Source organism: Callithrix jacchus, chromosome 12, assembly GCF_049354715.1.
Source record: "Callithrix jacchus isolate 240 chromosome 12, calJac240_pri, whole genome shotgun sequence".
NCBI classification, from domain to species: Eukaryota; Metazoa; Chordata; class Mammalia; order Primates; family Cebidae; genus Callithrix; species Callithrix jacchus.
This window is the reverse complement of record NC_133513.1, coordinates 22857584-22877093: the sequence shown is the minus strand read 5'-3', so window position 1 is coordinate 22877093 and position 19510 is coordinate 22857584. Positions and strand designations below refer to the sequence as shown.

General features: G+C 46.1%; 1 protein-coding gene across 2 annotated transcripts in view; it reads right to left on the bottom strand.

Moving 5' to 3' along the window:
• Positions 1–13: 13 nt before the first annotated feature.
• Positions 14–19510, bottom strand: part of EEF2K (eukaryotic elongation factor 2 kinase) — an 85827-nt gene continuing 66330 nt past the window's right edge. For both annotated transcript variants that reach the window (XM_078344867.1, XM_078344868.1), the window contains 3 exons: positions 14008–14132; positions 6861–7039; positions 14–2750 (listed from right to left, as the gene is read on the bottom strand). In XM_078344867.1, coding sequence (XP_078200993.1) covers positions 2641–2750; positions 6861–7039; positions 14008–14132 — 414 coding nt within the window. In that variant the 3' untranslated portion in view covers positions 14–2640. The remainder of the gene's footprint in view (positions 2751–6860; positions 7040–14007; positions 14133–19510) is intronic.

The window sequence follows — 19510 nt, the reverse complement described above, 5'->3', positions numbered from 1 at the left end:
CCACGAGGGCACCTGTTTTTGTAAATAAAGTTTTATTGGAACACCAGCCACACTCATTCATGTTCACATAGTGTCTGTGGCAGCTTTTACACTACAACAGCAGGGTTGAGCATTTGCAGCAGAGGCCATATGGCCTGCAGAGCCTAAAATCTTCACTTTCTACCCCTTTACAATCTCTGCTAGAGAAGAGATGACATACAACTAAGAAATTAAACGAGTGATCAGGGAACTCAAATTATTTACATAATACAATTTCAGAGGCTGGGGGGCTGGCTGAATTTAAAAAGCATGAATTACATGAAGCTTGATTACTGTGAAGAGAAAAATCACCATAAAGTTACTTCTTACATTTAACATATACAATTTAACTATATGCACTGATTTAGAACACACACACACACACACACACACTGTCTCTCACACACAAAATGTAACACAAGCCAACTACTGATCTGGTATAGATGACAAATGGTGATCAGTTCCAACTTCTAAAGGAAAACTGGCTATGATAAATCCATATTTAAAAAGTCACTGTCATTTATGGGTCATCTAAGAGATTTTTTTCAAGGGTAATTTTACCTGCTTGATTGTTCATTTAAGGGTATGCACTGAACGTTGGAACTAACGCGTGCATGAATTCATGCCTCCAAAGCAGTCAACACTGAAGTGTAGGCTGGGCACAGTGGCTCCACCTGTAATCCCAGCACTTTGGGAGGCCGAGGCAGGAGGATCACTTGAGACCCGGAGTTCAAGACTAGCCTGGGCAATACAGTGAGACCCGGTCTCTATTTCAAAAATATAAAATAATAAAAAGAAAAGAATCTCTCTGCTAACAACAACAAACCCCACTAAGGTGTTGAAGGACTCATTTTAATGAACAGTAAAGAATGGTTTGCATGTTATACTCTGCTTTTTTTATGTTTTGACTTTTAAACAAAGACAAAGAGGCTGCTTTAGCATTTAGGGTTGATCAAAGCAGTTTGTTTGTTTGTTTGTTTGTTTTTTTGGTAGAGACAGGGTTTCGCCATGTTTACCCAGGCTGGTCTTGAACTCCTGAGCTCAAGGGATCTTCCCACCTTGCCCTCCTCGAAGTGCTGGAATTACAGGCGGGAGCCACTGCACTCAGCATCTTTGCTATTTGAAACACCAAATGAAGTCATACTAATATGAGATGGAACTGAATTCCATTTAAAGGAAAAGCTCATTAAATAACGATCACCATTGTCTGGCCCTGGGGAGACTACTGAAATTAATGACTGTTTATAGTTCTTGCCCTCTTATCCTCAACAGCTTAGACAAAATCCCAAAGGACTGCTGCTGAAAGCATCCTGCTGCAAATTACAAGAAAATCAGACCAGCTTCAAGCAGAAAATGCCAAAGACCAGGGCTGGGGAACAGATCCGATGTAAGAACATCCAGATGCTAAGAAAACACCCAGGAATACTGCACAAGAGACACTGCAGTCACGTTGTAGAAGCTGCCATGGAGATGCAGAGTGCGAGTCTGCTCGGAGGAAAGGGTCCGACATTCCAAGCCGCCGTCCTTATGTGTAAAATCTCTGAGGTGCACCCTCTTCCACGCTAGCTGATGTAGGAGTTAGAGGTAGTAAATGTGTGCATACAAAGTTCAAACCTGCTTTGTAAAGCCCACCGTAGAAAACATGCTTAAAAAACGGAATTCAGCTATATGCCAGAAAATCAGTAGCATTATGGAAGGAAATTAAAAGTTTAGAAAACAGTCAATACGCAGGCCCTTCCCCATGGTAGAAGGGAGCCTGGGTATTGTGCAATCTCACACCCACTGAAAAAATGCCATGCATGCCACTAAATGCTCTGAGAAAGCATGATTTGCAGTAAGTCACGGCAATACACACCCCGTGACTTAGGAAAGCCAATGTGAAGTGCTTCATTTCTCATCCCAATGCACAAAACACAGGGCTCTGTGGGCCTGAGATTTCAGTCTACCCCGAAAAGACTAGTGAGCAGAACCCTATTATTGTCCATTCAGGGCAAAAAGCACTTTCTTATATCTTGCGACAAAAAAAAAAAAAAAAAAAAAGGAAATAGAACCACAAAATGGGCAGGCACGGTGGTTCACACCTAGTAATCCCAGCACTTTGGGAGGCGGAGGTGGGTAAACCACTTGAGATCAGGAGTTTGAGACCAGCCTGGCCAGCAATGGTGAAACCCCATCTCTACTAAAAATACAAAAATTACCTGTGTGTGGTAGTGGGAGCCTGTAATCCCAGCTACTTAGGAGGCTGAGGCAGTAGAATCGATGGAACCTGGGAGGCGGAGGTTGCAGTGAGCTGTGATCGTGCCATTGCACTCCAGCTTGAGTGAAAGAGAGGGGCTCCCTCCCAAAAAAAAACCACATAACAGTATGTTGGTTCATTAGGTTGCCTTTTCAAGTCCTACTTCCCCAAAATACTGCCCTGAGAGACAGCTAGAGACTCTCTGCTGGTAGCAGCCAAGTAGCAAAGACATTTTCAAGAGTCAAAAAATGAAATTCAAAATTTGATTTACAACACACTAAAAATGCTTCCCCTCCCCAAACTGAATAAGTGCTTTTTTTTTTTTTTTCTTTTCTCTTTTCCTCCTAGTCCTTTTGCTTGGGACTAGCCGGCAGTGATTTTCTTGGTTATTCCTCCATCTGGGCCCAGGCCTCTTCGGCCTTTTGGTAGTACTGGTTGGCCAGCCGGCCCTTCATGGCTTCCATCGCTGCCTCTGCTGCCTGAGTATACAAGTCCCCTGAAACACAGCAAAGCGGGGGCACAAAGAGGTGAACCACCTGTTGTTTTTGCCAGCCCAGTGTCCCCATCACCCTTCCCAGAAGAGCACCCTGAAGTGTCCATAGGAACTCAAATTACTCCTTGGGCACGCTCCCTCCAGGTTTTCTGGGTGAGGCTCTAAGGGTGGGCCTGTGATCAAATCTGGCCAATCACAGCACTCCCCCCATCCCCCACCAAGCCACAGAGATTGGTCCAGACGTAGTCATGGCCAATCAAGGTAAGCCATCTAAACAATAACTACTGTTTGTTTGGGGTAAGTAGATGACTCAATTTGAGCCAATGAGAATCAGGCTGAGAACTAATTTGAGCCAATGAGAATCAAGCTGAGAACTTTTGCAGAACTAATTGGGGATGTGCAAAAGTGGAAGAAATAAAGACTATAAACAGCTTCATGTCAGCTAGGTCAGGTTTTACCACTCAGTGAATTTGTGCAAAACATACAAATATACTTCAAGTTTTTGGAGCTTTTGGATTTAGAAATTTCAAATACAAGATTACAGACTGGCTGGGTGCAGTGGCTCATGCCTACAATCAAGCACTTTGGGAGACTGAGGCAGGTGGATCACTGGAGGAAAGTAGTTTGAGACCAGCCTGACCAACATGGTGAAACCCCGTCTCTACTAAATGCAAAAAATTAGCTGGGCATGGTGGCAGGTGCCTGTAATCCCAGCTACTTGGGAGGCTGAGGCAGGAGAATTGCTTGAACTTGGGAGGTGGAGGTTGCAGTGAGCTGAGATCACACCATTGCCTGGGCAACAAGAGTGAAACTCTGTCTCCAAAAAAAAAAAAAAAAAGATTATAGATTTGCAGCTCTTTTTCTTTCCCTCCCTTCCTCCCCACCACCTCTCTCTTTCGTTGAGATGGAGTCTCACTCTGTTGCCCAGGCTGGAGTGCAGTGGTACCACTGCCTCTGGGGTTCAAGTAATTCTCTTGCCTCAGCCTCCTGAGTAGCTGAGATTACAGGCACCTGCCACCATGCCTGGCTAATTTTTGCATATTTAGTAGATACCGGGTTTTACCATGTTGGCCAGGCTTGGCCAGGCCCACCTCGAACTTCCAAAGTGCTGGGATTACAGGCATGAGCCACTGTGCCCAGCCTAGATTTGCATTATTCTTTGTTAATTTTTTAATACGACTTAAAACCTTTTTTTTTTTTTTATTTGAGACGGAGTTTCGCTCTTGTTACCCAGGCTGGAGTGCAATGGCAAGATCTCAGCTCACCGCAACCTCTGCCTCCTGGGTTCAGGCAATTCTCCTGCCTCAGCCTCCTGAGTAGCTGGGATTACAGGCACGCACCACCGTGCCCAGATAATTTTTTGTAATTTTTAGTAGAGACGGGGTTTCACCATGTTGACCAGGATGGTCTCGATCTGTTGACCTCGTGATCCACCCACCTTGGCCTCCCAAAGTGCTGGGATTACAGGCTTGAGCCACCGTGCCCGGCCCCGACTTAAAACTTTTAAAACGTAGCCTCATCCTATACCTGTGAAATTAGGAACTTAGCATGTTTATGTTATATGCTGCATCCCTGCTAGGCTCCCCATCCACAAATTCATATGTTGAATTCCTCACTCACAATGTAACTACACTGCATTTGGAGATATACGGTTTATGTCTTAGTCCATTTTATGTTGCTATGACAGAATTCCACAGACTAGATAATTTATAATGAAAATAAATTTATTTGGCTCACAGTTCTAGAGCCTGGGAAGTCCAAGAGCATAGCAGCAGCATCTGGCAATGCCTATGGTGCTGCATCATTCCATGCCAGAAGGCAGAAGAGCAAAAGAGGTAGAGAGCAAGCAAGCTAGAGGGGCCTAATTTGCTTTTATAACAAAGTCACTCTTGTGATGACTGACCCAATGGCATGATAACAACATTAATCACCTCTTAGCAGTCCCACTTCTTAACACCTTCACAATGGTGATTACATTTCCATACGAGTTTTGGAGGAGACATTCATACTCTAGCAGCCTGTGAGGAGGTGATAAAGGCTAAATGAGGTCATAAGGGTGGGGCCCTTATCACACAGAGCTGGTACCCTTTTAGGAAGCAGAAGAAACAGCAGAGCTCTCTCTAGCTCATTCCCCACTTGCATCCAGGAGACAGGTCATGTGAGGATACAGTGAGAGAGCTGTTGTCCACAAGCCAGAAACCAAATTGGCCAGCACCTTGATCTTGAAATTCCCAGCCTCCAGAAATGTGAGACATAATTTTTTGTTGTTGTTGTTATTTTTTGAGACAGGGTCTCACTCTGTTGACCAGGCTGAAGTATGGTGATATGAACATGGCTCACTGTGTGTGCCACCGCACCCAGTTAATTAAAAAAATTTTGTTTTTGTAGAGATGAGATCTCCCTATGTTGCCCAGGCTGGTCTTAAACTCCTAGACTCAAGTGATTCTCCGATCTTGGCCTCCTAAAGTGCTGGGATTATAGGCATGAGTCATTGTGCCCAAACATTTTTATAGTTTAAACCACCCAGATTATAGGATTTTGTTTTGGCAGCTCAAAAAGACTAATATATTATGTAACAGAAAAAAATACATACATAACTTGTCTATCAACTGATGAATGGATAAACAAAGGTTGTATATTCACACAATGGAATATTATGTAATAAGAAGGAATGAAGTACTAATACATGCTTCAACACAGATGAATCTTGAAAACATGCTAAATGAAAGAAGTAGACACAAAAGTCATACATTGCATAATCCCAGTTATATAAAATCTCCAGAACAGACAAATCTATAGGGACAAAAAGTATAGTGGTTGCTAGGATCGGGGGAGGGCTGCTAACTGGTACTGGATTTCTTTTCAGGGGTGAGGAGAATGTTTTGGAATTACATAGTGGTGATGATTGCATAACACTATGACTCTACTAAAAACTGCCAGGACCAGATGCAGTGGCTCACGTCTGTAATCCAAAGACTTTGGGAAGCCAAGGCAGGAGGACTGCTTGAGGCTAGAAGTTCAAGACCAGCCTGGGCAACATAGCAAGACTCTGTCACTACAAAAAACTTAAAAATTAGCTGGGCACGATGGCAAGTGCCTGTAGTCCCAGCTGCTTGGGAGGCAGAGGCAGGAGGATTGCTTGAGCACAGAAGTTCCAGGCTGCAGGGAGCTATGACTGTGCCACTGCACTCCAGCCTGAATGACACAGCTAGAGTCTATCTCAAAGAAAAAAGAAAAAGAAGAAAAGGAAAGGAGGCCGGGCATGGTGGCTTACACCTATAATCCGAGCACTTTGCGGGGTTGAGGCAGGTGGATCACCTGAGGTTAGGAGTTCAGGACCAGCCTGGCCAACATGGTGAAACTCTGTCTCTACTAAAAATAGAAAAATTAGCCAGAAGTGTGCCTGTAGTCCCAACTACTCGGGAGGCTGAGGTACGAGAATTGTTTGAACCTAGGAGGCAGAGGTTGCAGTGAGCCGAGATGGCCCACTGCACCCCAGCCTGGGCCCCAAGAGTGAAACTCTGGGCCAGGCATGGTGGCTTATGCCTGTAATCCAGCACTTTGGTAGGCTAAGGTGGGCAGATCACTTGAGGTCAGGAGTTTAAGACCAGCCTGGCCAACATGGTAAAACCCTGTCTCTACTAAAAATACAAAAATTAGCTGGGTATGGTAGCACGCAATGGTAATCCTGGCTACTCGGGAGGCTGAGGCAGGAGAATCGCCAGAACCCAGGAGGCAGAGGCTGCAGTGAGCCAAGATTGTGCCATTGCATTCCAGCCTAGGTGACAGAGTGAGATTCTGTCTCAACAAAAAAAAAAGAGTGAAACTAAAGGAACCCCCATGCCACTAAACTATATACTTTGAAGATGGTGAATTTCGTTATGAAAAGCTCAACTCAATTTTTAAAATTGCAAAAAACCCCCACAAAGGCCTACTATATAACCATTAAAATGACAGTGTTCATCTTCATACTAGCTCTATAAAGTCCCCTCCCTGGAGGAGGAGATTCAGCCTGTCATCTTGTCATAACTCCCTCCCGGGAATGGAAATGGAAATTATGTCCCTCCCTGCCCAGCCCTGTCACACCCCAGGGGCAGGTATGCTGGGCCCTACCTGATCTCTGCGGGTCCTTCTTCAGCCCATAGCCTCCCGTGAACAGCATCTCAGCCTCCCTGGCCAGCAGCGTGTACCGTGGCTCATCTTGCATTCCATCGTACTCACCGCCCTCATCACAGTCCGTCATTTCCAGCGCAGTGTTGTACCAGTGCAGGGCCTCCAGCCAGTCTTGGCACCTTGCCAGGAGATACAGAAGGAAAGAAGGGGGAGGTTACCATGGCAACGGGATGGAGGGAGGAGGGCCTTCCAGCAGAAAGGGCAAGTCAGGGATCCCAGCAGGGCCACCACCTATGGTTCATGACCTATCTTGCCCAAGGCCAATACATCTATGAGGCACCTTCATATTGTTATTCATTCATTCATTCATTCATTTTTGAGATGGTCTCTTGCTCTGTTGCCCAGGCTGGAGTGCAGTGCTGTAATCTTGGTCTCTCGAGTTCAAGTGATTCTCCTGCCTCAGCCTCCTGAGTAGCTGGGACTACAGATGCATGCCATCACGCCTGGCTAACTTTTTATATTGTAAAGATGGGGTTTCACCATGTTGGCCAGGCTGGTCTTGAACTCCTAACCTCAAGTCATCTACCCGCCTCAGCCTCCCAAAGTGCTGGGATTAACAGGCATGAACCACTGTGCTTGGCCAATATTCAGAGAGCAGTTGACCAGCGTGGGCAACATATAGAGACCCTGTCTCTAAAGAAAATTTAAACAGAGACTATAGTAAAAAATAATGTAATTATAGGTTTAAAAAGAACTAAGAGTATAATTGGATTGTTTATAACAGTGAACAAATGCTTGAGGTGATGGATACCCCATTTACCCTCTTGCTATTATTACACACGCCATGACCATATCAAAACTCATGTAACCCATATATACACTTACTATGTACCCTCGAAAATTTTAAAAATACAAAAAAGAAAAAAATTAGCTGAGTGTGGTGATGCATGCTTGTAGTCCCAGCTACTTGGGAGGCTAAGGTGGGAGGATAGCTTGAGCCCAGGAGTTAGAGGCTACAGTGAGCTATGATCATGCCACTGCACTCCAGATCTGGCAATAGAGTATGACCCTGTGTTTAAAAAACAAAAATAGTCAAGTTGCTTTCCTTAATAAAATCAGTATATTACAATTTTCCAATGGATGAAAGTGAAGGGAAGCTTAGCTAGGACACCCCCTTGAGGAAGGAGCCCATTTTTATAGTTTGCACAGAGGCAGCCATGAGCTAGCATTAGCAATATCTGAGTGTCCAAGCTAAGCTGCCCTCTGACTTGTAGAAGTGGACTGGGGGCGGGGTCTTCTGCAGAGGCCTCCAGAGCCATCCGCACTAATGGCAATCATTTGGCCCCACTGTATGCTCTGCTGTGCCGGCCAGCTGCGATTTGCCTCCAGCACAATGTAGAGCTCACCCCAGAATAGCCGAGTCTCCTCTTCCAGCTCTGCCCCTCCACCCTCAACTCTTCCTACTGCAGCTCTTGTGGGGCCAAACCAGCCAGGGCACGCACTGGTTCCAGCCAAACCCACGCACCACAGAATACACAGCAAACAGGGCAGAGGGACCTTTTTCTTTGGGTGTAATCCATGTGCATAACTATTTATAGTGTATCAGGAAAGAGCAAATACAGCGACACAGATAAGAGGGGCTATGGGTCTCATGAAACATTCCAGGAGCAAAAGGTCTGATGACTTGCTGTCCCTGCCTTGCTGCCACGGTGCTCTCTGAGGCCCTGTCCAACAGGCTCTGCCCTCCAGAACTGGCTCCTGTTCATCTCCCTTTGCACCAGGATCTCTGGGCTGCTGTCCATCCCCCAAACACACCCACTACTGCCTGCTCTGCGGCCTTTGCACCTGCTGTTCCCTCGCCTCAGAAGATCCTTCCTCCAACTCTTTCTGTACCTGGCTCCTTGCTCTGGTTGGAACATGTGTTCCCTCCAAAACCCATGTTGAAATTTGCTTGCCACTGTGACGGTATTATGAGGTGGGAGCTTTGAGAGGTGATTGGTCTTTGACAGTTCTCTCCTCATGAATGGATTTCTGCCATTACGAGGGGTGGATTTGTTATAAAAGGGTGAGTTTGGCCCCCTTTTATTGTCTCTTTTTTTTCCTTTTTTGAGATATAGCTTCACTCTGTTGCCCAGGCAGGAGTGCAGTGGCACAATCATAGCTCACTGCAGCCTCAAAGACCTGGGCTCAAGGAATCCTCCTATTTTAACCTCCTGAATAGCTGGGATGACAGGGGCATGTCACCATGCCCAGCTAATTAAAAAAAAATTTTTTTTTATACAGACACAGTATTACTAGGTTGCCCAAGTTGGTCTTGAACTCCTGGACTCTAGTGATGCTCCTGCCTCAGCCTTCAAAAGTGCTGGGATTACAGGCACAGTTACTGCACTTAGCTTGCACTCCCTTCTCTTTCCTTCCCTTCTGTCACGTGATGACACAGCAAGAAGGCCCTTGCCAGATGCCGGCATATTGATATTAGACTTCCCAGCCTCCAGAACTAAGAACCAACAAATTTATGCTCATGATAAATTCCCAGCACAGAACAGACAAAGATACTCACCATCCCTTCAGTCTCAGCTCGCGTATCACCTCTTCAGAATTCTGTTCCCAAACACTGTTTCTTTTTTTTTTTTTTTTTTTGAGATGGAGTTTCACCGTTGTTACCCAGATTGGAGTGCAATGGCACAATCTCGGCTCACCGCAACCTCCGCCTCCTGGGTTCAAGCAATTCTCCTGCCTCGGCCTCCTGAGTAGCTCGGACTACAGGCATGCGCCACCATACCCAGCTAATTCTTGTATTTTTAGTAGAGACGGGGTTTCACCTTGTTGACCAGGATGGTCTCGATCTCTTGACCTCATGATCCACCCGCCTCGGCCTCCCAAAATGCTGGGATTACAGGCGTGAGCCACTGTACCCGGCCTCCAAACACTGTTTCTTACAACAACTACTAAAATCTTTAGCTCTTCTTATTCACTTGTTTAGCATGGTATCCCCTGACTAGAATGTAGGCCCTATGAAGGCAGGAACCCCTTGTCTGTTCTGCTGTATTTGTTTGCTGGTCTGGCAAACAGCACAGGCTCAATAAATGTCCAGTGAATGAAGAAATGTAAACAAGTGGCTGACTGGGCTGGTGCTCAGGAGATAACCTTGACTTTATTTTATCTTAATAAAAAGTGGCCAGGTACAGTGGCTCATGCCTGTGATCCCAGCACTTCGGGAGGCCCAGTTGGGAGGATCTCTTGAGCTCAGGAGTTTGAAACCAGCCTGGGCAACATGGCGAAACCCTAGCTCTCCAAAAAAATACAAGTTCATTGGGTATGATGGTGCATGGCTGTGGGCCCAGCTACTCGAGAGGCTCAGCAGGAAGATCGCTTGAGCCTGAGAGGTTGAGACTGCAGTGAGCTATGATTACACCACTGCACTCTAGCCTGGGTGACAAAGCAAGACCGTGTCTCAACTAAATGAATAGATAAATAAATAAAAGTTAAATTAAAAAAATGGACCATTTGAAAATTACTGGTGACATGCTCAACAAACTTCATTTTTTTGTTTGTTTGTTTGCTTGTTTTTTGAGATGGAGTTTTGCTCTTGTTGCCCAGGCTGGAGTGCAGTGGTGCGATCTCAGCTCACTGCAATCTCTGCCTCCTGGGTTTAAGCAATTCTCCTGCTTCAGCCTCCTAAGTAGCTGAGATTACAGGTGCCTACCACCACAACTGGCTGATTTTGTATTTTTAGTAGAGACAGAATTTCAGAATGTTGGTCAGGCTGGTCTTGAACTCCTGACCTCAGGTGATCCATCCACCTTGGCCTCCCAAAGTGCTGGGATTACAGGCGTGAGCCACTGCGCCAGGCCCAAACTTGGGTTTTAACACCTACCAGAACACACTAAACTATATTATTTCTCTCCTTTCTGCTCTGACCCTCCCTGGTCTTAAAGGGCAAAGCAAAATTGACCTGAAAAAGTTAAATGTGAAAGACGTAAGCGCTGAGCCTTGTCCACCCCCACCTGATACTATCTCATTGGCAAGGGCGCCCATCCCGCCCTGGCATTTCTAGTATCTTCTCCTTCCGCCTCTAATGGATGGTAACTTCTGGTGCCTGTATTCCTTAAATGCAACTTTGGGCCTACACAGAGCACTGCCTTACCCAGAGGTGGCCCTTAATCAATGTTCTTTGCATGGGAGGGGTTGGAACTGCTTTGAATAATGAATAAGGAAATGACTAGAGCAGAAGCAATAAATATTTTTGATAGATTTTACTAAAAAAATATTAAAAAGCAATGTGTCCCCAAACCCAGAAAATAATGGTCATTGTGTGGCATCTGTGCCCTCCTCCTATCTATGGTAGACATATTTGAAAAAAGTCTTTTGAAGAGAATCGTGGCCAGGTGCAATGGCTCACACTTGTAGTACCAGCACTTTGGGAGGCTGAGGTAGGAGGACTGCTTGAGGCCGGGAGTTTGAGACCAGCCTGGGCATCACAGCAAACCTTTGTCTCCACAAAAAAATTCTAAAATTTAGCTGAGTATCGTGGCACATGCCTATGGTCCCAGCTACTTAGGAGGCTGAAGCAGGAAGATCACTTGAGCCCAGGTCAAAGCTACAGTTAGCTATGATTACATCACTGTACTCCAGCCTGGGTGACAGAGAGACCCTGTCTCAAAAATAAATACGTGGATAAAAAATAGGCCAGGCATGGTGGCTCACATGTGTAATCCCAGCACTTTGGGAGGCTGAGGCGGGTGGGATCAGCTGAGGTCAGGAGTTCGAGACCAGCCTGGCCAACATGGTGAAACCCTTTCTCTATTAAAAATACAAAAATTAGCCAGGTGTGGTGGTGCACATCTGCAGTCCCAGCTACTGGGGAGATTGTGGCAGGAGAATCACTTGAAGCCAGGAGGCAGAGGTTGCAGTGAGCCGGGATTGTGCCACTGCACTCCAGCCTAGGAGACAGAGCAAGACTCTGTCTCAAAAATAAAATAAAAAGGCCAGGCATGGTGGCTCACACCTGTAATCTCAGCACTTTGGGAGGCTCAGGCAGGTAGACTGCCTGAGGTCAGGAGTTCGAGACCAGCCTGGCCAATATGGTGAAGTCCTATTTCTATTTAAAAAATAAAAATTAGCTGGGTGCGGTAGCAGGCACCTGTAATCCCACCCACTTGGGAGGCTGAGGCAGGAGAATCACTTGAACCCAGGAGGTGGAGGTTGCAGTGAGCCACGATTGAACCACTGCACTCAAGCCTGCATGACAGAGTGAGACTCCATCTCAAATAATAATAGTAATAATAATAATAATATTAAATTAAAAAATAGAGAAAAGTATACCAAAGGGTTAACAGTCTTAATATGTAAAGAATTTTTACAAATCAATAAAATCCTAGCACCTCAAATTGACATAAAAGGTAGACAAAGGCAAGGAAGAGAAAGCACAGATGCAAATACTCAGTGCCCAGCTCCAGGCCCTGCCCCATGCATGATGCGCTTCCCCACTGCACTCAGTAGGCACCATGTGTATACACTGACATTTGACCTAATACAATCATGTCAGTCTTTTTTGTTTACCTCTCCTCCATGCCAGTAGACAGTACATCGGAGGAGGGGTGAGAAGACATAAGTTGGTTCTGCCATTTGCTTCAAATTTGCTTCAAATTTGACCATAAGCAAGCCCCTTCACATCTCAGCACTAGTTTAATCACCCATAAAATGGAGCCCAAAATACCTGCCCTAGTCAGGCCTGGTGGCTCACACCTGTAATCCCACTGGGAGGCTGATCTCAATGAGCCCAGGAGATCAAGACCAGTCTGGACAATATAGTGAGACCCTCATTCTCTACAAAAAAATTAAAAATTTAGCTGGATGTGATGGTACATGCCTATAGTCCCAGCTACTCAGGAGGCTGAGGCGGGATGACTGCTTGAGCCCAGGAGGTAGAGGCTACAGTGAGCTAGGATTGCACCACTGTCCTCCAGCCTGGGTGACAGTGTAAGACCCTGTTTCTTTTTTTCTTTTTTGAGACTGAGTTTCGCTCTTGTTGCCCAGGCTGGAATGCAGTGGCTCGATCTTGGCTTATTGCAACCTCCACCTCCTGGGTTCAAGCGATTTTCTTGCCTCAGCCTCCCAAGTAGCTGGGAGTACAAGTGCCCACCACCACATCCAGCTAATTTTTTTTATTTTTAGTAGAGACAGGGTTTTACCATGTTGGTCAGGCTTTGGCAAGACCCCATTTCTAAAATAAAATAAGAAAAGTCAATTAAAATCACCCATAATCCTTACAACTAGGGACACCCACTCTGACCTGGATGCTGCATATTCTTTCAGATTTTTTTCAGGCAGATCATTACCTATATTGGCTACAGTGGCTGCCCCATGTCACATGCCTCTTTTATTTATTCATTTTTTTTTTTGAGATGGAATCTCACTCTTTCACTCAGGCTGGAGTATAGTAGCACAATCTCAGCTCATTGCAACCTCTGCTTCCTGGGTTCAAGTGGTTCTCTTGCCTCAGCCTCCCAAGTAGCTGGGTAGCTGGTCTTATAGGCACCCACCATCACACCTGGCTATTTTTTTTTTTTTTTTTTTGAGATGGAGTCTTGCTCTGTGGCCCAGGCTGGAGCGCAGTAGCACGATCTCGACTCACTGCAACCTCCGCCTCCTGGGTTCAAGTGATTCTCCTGCCTCAGCCTCCTGAGTAGCTGGGATTACAGGCATACACCACCACACCCAGCTATTTTTTTTTTTTTTTTTTTGTAGTTTTAGTAGAGACGGGGTTTTACCATGTTGGCCAGGTGGGTCTCGAACTTCTGACTTCAAGTGATCTGCCCGCCTTGGCCTCCCAAAGTGCTGGGATTACAGGCATGAGCCACCACACCTGGCCATACCACGAACTTTATGTGCCGGCCGCTGTGTGGGTTACAGGCATCATCTCATTTACCCTTCATGGGACAACCCCAGGATATAAGTGCCATAATTATTCCCAGTTTACAACATGAAGAAACTGAGACCAGGGAGGTAAAATAACTTGCCCGTGGTTGTTGGACTGGTCATGGGGGAGCCAAGACTGGAACCCAGGTCTGTGCTGATACTGAGGGCAAGTGCCCACCTGCAGCCCACGTTCCCACCAGCTCCTCCTGGGGGACAGCTGCAGTACCTGTCTGGGCTGAGGTTCTGGCCTGCATCAAAAGCTCTCGCCACTAGGATCATGGACTGCCTGTCGCCAGCTTCAGCGGCCTTCAGTAAGTAATCAAATCCTTTGGTTTTGTTCTCTTGAGTCTCCTGTTGATACAAACCAAAGAGGGAGAAAGAAAAGTGAATGAGGCTGGCACTCGAGGGCTGCCAAGATCTTGCTACTCAATCTTCACCCTGTTTCTTGGGAGCTCTGGGCTGGGAGGCTGTAGAAGTGAGGGAGGAGGAGGGACTTGATTCGAGGCTTGGCTCAGACACTACAACAAATCAAGGACGAGCTAACACAGGGATGGGGGTGGGGAAACAGCTTTTCATAAGACATGCCCACCAGTGCACCAGGTCGGTTTCCCATTGCCTTGTCTGGGCAACACGTGAGTTACTGCCCGTTTCCACGGCTATGGCGCCACAACCTAGAACTTACTACCCTTTCCCTGGAAATTTCTGCATAAACCACCTCTTTTTTTATTTTTTATTTTCATTTTTTTGAGACGGAGTTTCGCTCTTGTTACCCAGGCTGGAGTGCAATGGCGCGATCTCAGCTCACTGCAACCTCTGCCTCCTGGGTTCAGACAATTCTCCTGCCTCAGCCTCCTGAGTAGCTGGGATTACAGGCACGCGCCACCATGCCCAGCTAATTTTTTGTATTTTTAGTAGAGACGGGGTTTTACCATGTTGACCAGGAGGGTCTCGATCTCTTGACCTCATGATCCACCGGCCTCAGCCTCCCAAACCACCTCTTAATATGCATGCAATTAAGAGTAGGCATAAATCTGACTGCAAAACTACCCTGAGCTGCTAATCTCAGCACACTGCCTGAGGGGCAGCCTGACTCCGCAGAAGCAGTCATGGAGCTGTACCACTGCCTAAGCTACAACACTGCCACTTCAATAAAGCTGTTTTCATCTACCTCTGGCTCACCCTTGAATTCTTTCCGGGGTGAAGCAAAAAACCATCTTGGGCTAAGCTCCAATTTGGGGCCTGCCTGCCCTGCATCAGAAGTCGACATCAGGGCCGGGCTGTGTGGACTGGCCAGACTACACTCCAGCCTAGGTGACAGACTCTGTCTCAAAAAAAAAAAGTACACATCAGTAGTTTTTAGTAAATTCACACAACTGTACAACCATCACCAGTCAATTTCAGAATACCTTCGCCAATCCAAAAAGAAATCCCCTACCACCGGGTTTGGTGGCTCACACCTGTAATCCCAAATCCCAGCACTATGGGAGGCTGAGGCGGGTAGATCACCTGAGGTCAGGAGTTCGAGACCAGCCTGGCCAACATGGTGAAACCCTGCCTCTACTAAAATACAAAAATCAGCCGGGCATGGTGGGACACATCTGTAATCCCAGCTGCTCGGGAGGCTGAGGCAGAATTGCTTGAACCTGGGAGGCAGAGGTTGCAGTGAGCTGAGATCATGCCACTGTACTCCAGCCTGGTTGATAGAGCAAGACTCCATCTCAAAAAAAAAAAAAAAGGCTAGGTGTGGTGGCTCACACTTATAATCCCAGCACTTTGGGAGGCTGAGGCAGGTGGATCACAAGGTCAGGAGTTCAAGACCAGCCTGACCAACATGATGAAACCCGTCTCTACTAGAAATACAAAAGTTAGCCAGGTGTGGTGAGGTGCACCTGTAATCCCAGCTACTCAGGAGGCTGAGGCAGGAGAATCACTTGAATCCGAGAAGCAAAGGTTGCAGTGAGCCGAGATCATGCCACTGCACTCCAGCCTGGTTGACACAGTGAAACTGTCTCAAAAAAAAAAAAAAAAAAAAAAAAGAAATCCCATACTGCTTAACTGTCAATCTCCCTCTACCCCTACTCTCCCTATCCTGTTCAGCTCTACACAACCATTAGTCTACTTTCTGCCTCTATGGATTGACTATTCTGGATCTGGACATTTCATAATAATAGAATCATACAATATGTGGTCCTTTGTGACTCCTTCACTTAGCACAGTGCTTTCAAGGTCCATCTGTGTTGTAGCACATACCAATGTTTCATTCCTTTTTATGATCAAATAGTCTATGGTATGAATATATCATGTTTTGTTTATCCATCCACTGACAGACATCTGAGTTGTTTCCATTTTTTGGCTATTATAAATAATGCTGCTATGAAGACTTGTGTGCAAGCTTTTAAATAAAAGTGTTTTTATTTTTTTGGGTTAATAGCTATGAGTGAAACTGCTGGGTCACATATAACTTACCCCACAGAAAGGAGACACTGCTACAAATCAGGGCTTGATTGATGGTATTTTTGATTGTCAGAAAGGGGTGGAAAACATGAACAGGGCAGATGAAACTAACAAGTGGGTCATGCCTGTAGCTGTTCTAATGTGACGAGTGCAGGAAATTGAAGAAATATCCTTCCAGTATTTAAAACTAACATCTGATTCAGAAAAGACATTGCTCACATCAGAGGCAGATGAAGTTCCTGTTCTAACACAGGTTTTTGTTAATTTCACTTTCATCTCATTCATTTATGTCAGAACTACACTTCTCTATCAATTGCAACCATAGGTTGGCTATGGGTACAAGAGTTTGCAAAAACCAGTGCAAAGTATTGTGTGAGAGTTGATAATGTGACATTTACTTTTCATTATTTGTAAACTGTATGCGACATATAATTTTTTCTTTTTTTCTTCATTATTACTATTTTTTAGACAGGGTCTTGCTCTGTTGCCCAGGCTAGAGTGCAGTGGCTCCATCATAGCTCACGGAAGCCTCAAAGTCCTGTGGTGTGTGGTTTTTATCCTCCCACCTCACTCTCCCAAGTAGCTGGGACTACAGGCATGTGCCACCAAACCAGGCTAATTTGTTTTTTTGGGAGTGGTGGGGTTTGTAGAGATCGTTTTGCTATGTTTCCCAGGCTGGTCTGAAACTCCTGAGCTCAAGCAATCCTCCTGTCTTGGCCTTCCAAAGTGCTGGGATTACAGGTGTAAGCCACCATGCCCAGGCTACGTATTCTTTAAGTGAGTAAAATTTAATATATTTATATATATATGTGCACATTTCCCTCCCACCCCCAAGAGCCAATTGTTAAATGTTTCCCAGCACAACACTGGCTGAATGAGCACAGAATTAGAGAGAGAGGCCAGGTGTGGTGGCTCATGCCTGTAATCCCAGCACTTTGGGAGGCTTATGCAGGCAGATCACCTGAGGTCAGGAGTTCGAGACCAGCCTGGCCAACATGGTGAAGCCTCGTCTCTACCGAAAATACAAAAATTAGCCTGAAGTGGTGGCGCAGGTCTGTAATCCCAGCTACCTGGGTGGCTGAGGCAGGAGACTTGCTTTAACTTGGGAAGCAGAGGTTGCATTGAGCCAAGATCACACCACTACATTCCAGCCTGGGTGACAGAGTGAAATTCCATCTCAAAAAAAAAAAAAAAAAAAAAGGATGAGAGAGACAAAAAAGTAAAAATTCCCCTCTTCCAACCAAACCTCCCCATCACCATCTGAAACGGGGGGAAAAAAAAAAAAAAGCAGTGGGAGACCCCCTGTCCACATGTCAAATGATGTAATATGACTGAACCATAAGAAACTGCCTGCTGGGCATGGTGGCTTATGTCTGTAATCCCAGCACTTTGGGAAGCTGAGGCGGATCACATGAGGTCAGGAGTTCAAGACCAGCCTGGCCAAGACAGTGAAACCCCATCTCTACTAAAAATGCAAAAATTAGCCAGGTGTTGTGGCAAGTACTCGTAATCTCAGCTACTTGGGAGGCTGAGGCAGAAGAATTGCTTGAACTCAGGAGGCAGTGGTTGCAGTGAGCCCAGATCGTGCCACTGCCCTCCAGCCTGGGCAACAAGAACGATACTCCATCTCAGGAAAAAGAAAATAGGCCGGGCACAGTGGCTCAAGCCTGTAATCCCAGCACTTTGGGAGGCCGAGGCGGGTGGATCACGAGGTCAAGAGATAGAGACCATCCTGGTCAACATGGTGAAACCACGTCTCTACTAAATATACAAAAAATCAGCTGGGCACGGTGGCCCGTGCCTGTAATCCCAGCTACCCAGGAGGCTGAGGCAGGAGAATTGCCTGAACCCAGGAGGCAGAGGTTACGGTGAGCCGAGGTCGCGCCATTGCACTCCAGCATGGGTAACAAGAGCGAAACTCCATCTCAAAAATAAATAAATAAAAATAAAAATTTAAAAAAAGAAACTGCCAATATTCTACCATTTATGACCTTCAAAAATAGCAGTTTGATGGGGTTCCACCTATTATGCACAAAGCCAGTCGCTGTAGCAATTTTTGTAATATCAAAAGAATACAGCCGGGCTGGGCTCAGTGGCTCACGCCTGTAATCCCCACTTTGGGAGGCTGAGGCTGGTGGATCACCTGAGGTCAGGAGTTCGAGACCAGCCTGGCCAACATGGCAAAACCCCATCTCTACAAAAATACAAAAATTAGCTGGGCACGGTGGCACATGCCTCTAGTCCCAGCTACTTGGGAAGCTGAGACAGGAGAATTGCTTGAGTCCAGGAGGTGGAGGTTGCAGTGCGCTGAGATCATGCCACTGCACTCCAGCCTGGGTGACAGAGAGAGACTGTCTCAAAAAAAAAAAAAAAGAATACAGCCAACCCAAGTGTCCATCAATAACACACAGGTATGCCCCACACATATATAATAGAACCTTACGCAGCTGTCACAAAGATCAGGAAGCTGGCCAGGCATGGTGGCTAACACCTGTAATCCCAGCATTTTGGGAGGGTGAGGCAGGCAGATGACTTGTGGTCAGAAGTTTGAGACCAGCCTGGCCAACATGGTGAAACCCCATCTCTACTAAAAATACAAAAATTAGCTGGGTGTGGTGGTGGGCACCTGTAATACCAGCTACTTGGGAGGTTTAGGCAGGAGAACTGATTGCTTGAACCTGGGTGGTAGAGGTTGCAGTAAGGTGAGATTGTACAAATGCACCCCAGCCTGGGCCACAGAGCGATACTGTCTCATATTAAAAAAAAAATAATAAAGAAGCTATCTCTATACCACTGAAGTAAAATGTCCACAGGACACCGTCAAGTGAAAAACATTAGCTTCAGGAGTGTGTGTGCAGGATGCTAACTTTGGAGGAAAAAGCAGGGTGAAAACAGGAACCTATTTCATATTTGCATATGGAAACTGTGTTCTGGGCTGAACAATAAATAACCTCCCAATATTCATGTCCAGGCAGAATGTGATCTGATTTGGAAATAGGGTCTTTGAAGACATAGTTATACTGGTGGGCACTATGGCTCACTCCGGTAGTCCCAGCACTTTGAGAGGCTGAGGCCAAGAGTTCGAGACCAGCCTGGCCAACATGGTGAAACCCTGTCTCCACTAAAAATACAAAAATTAACCAGGTGTGGTGGCGGGTGCCTGTATTCCTAGCCACTCGGGGGACTGAGGCAGGAGAATTGCTTGAACCTGGGATGTGGAGGTTGCAGTGAGTGGAAATCACAACACTGTATTCCAGCCTGGGTGACAGAACGAG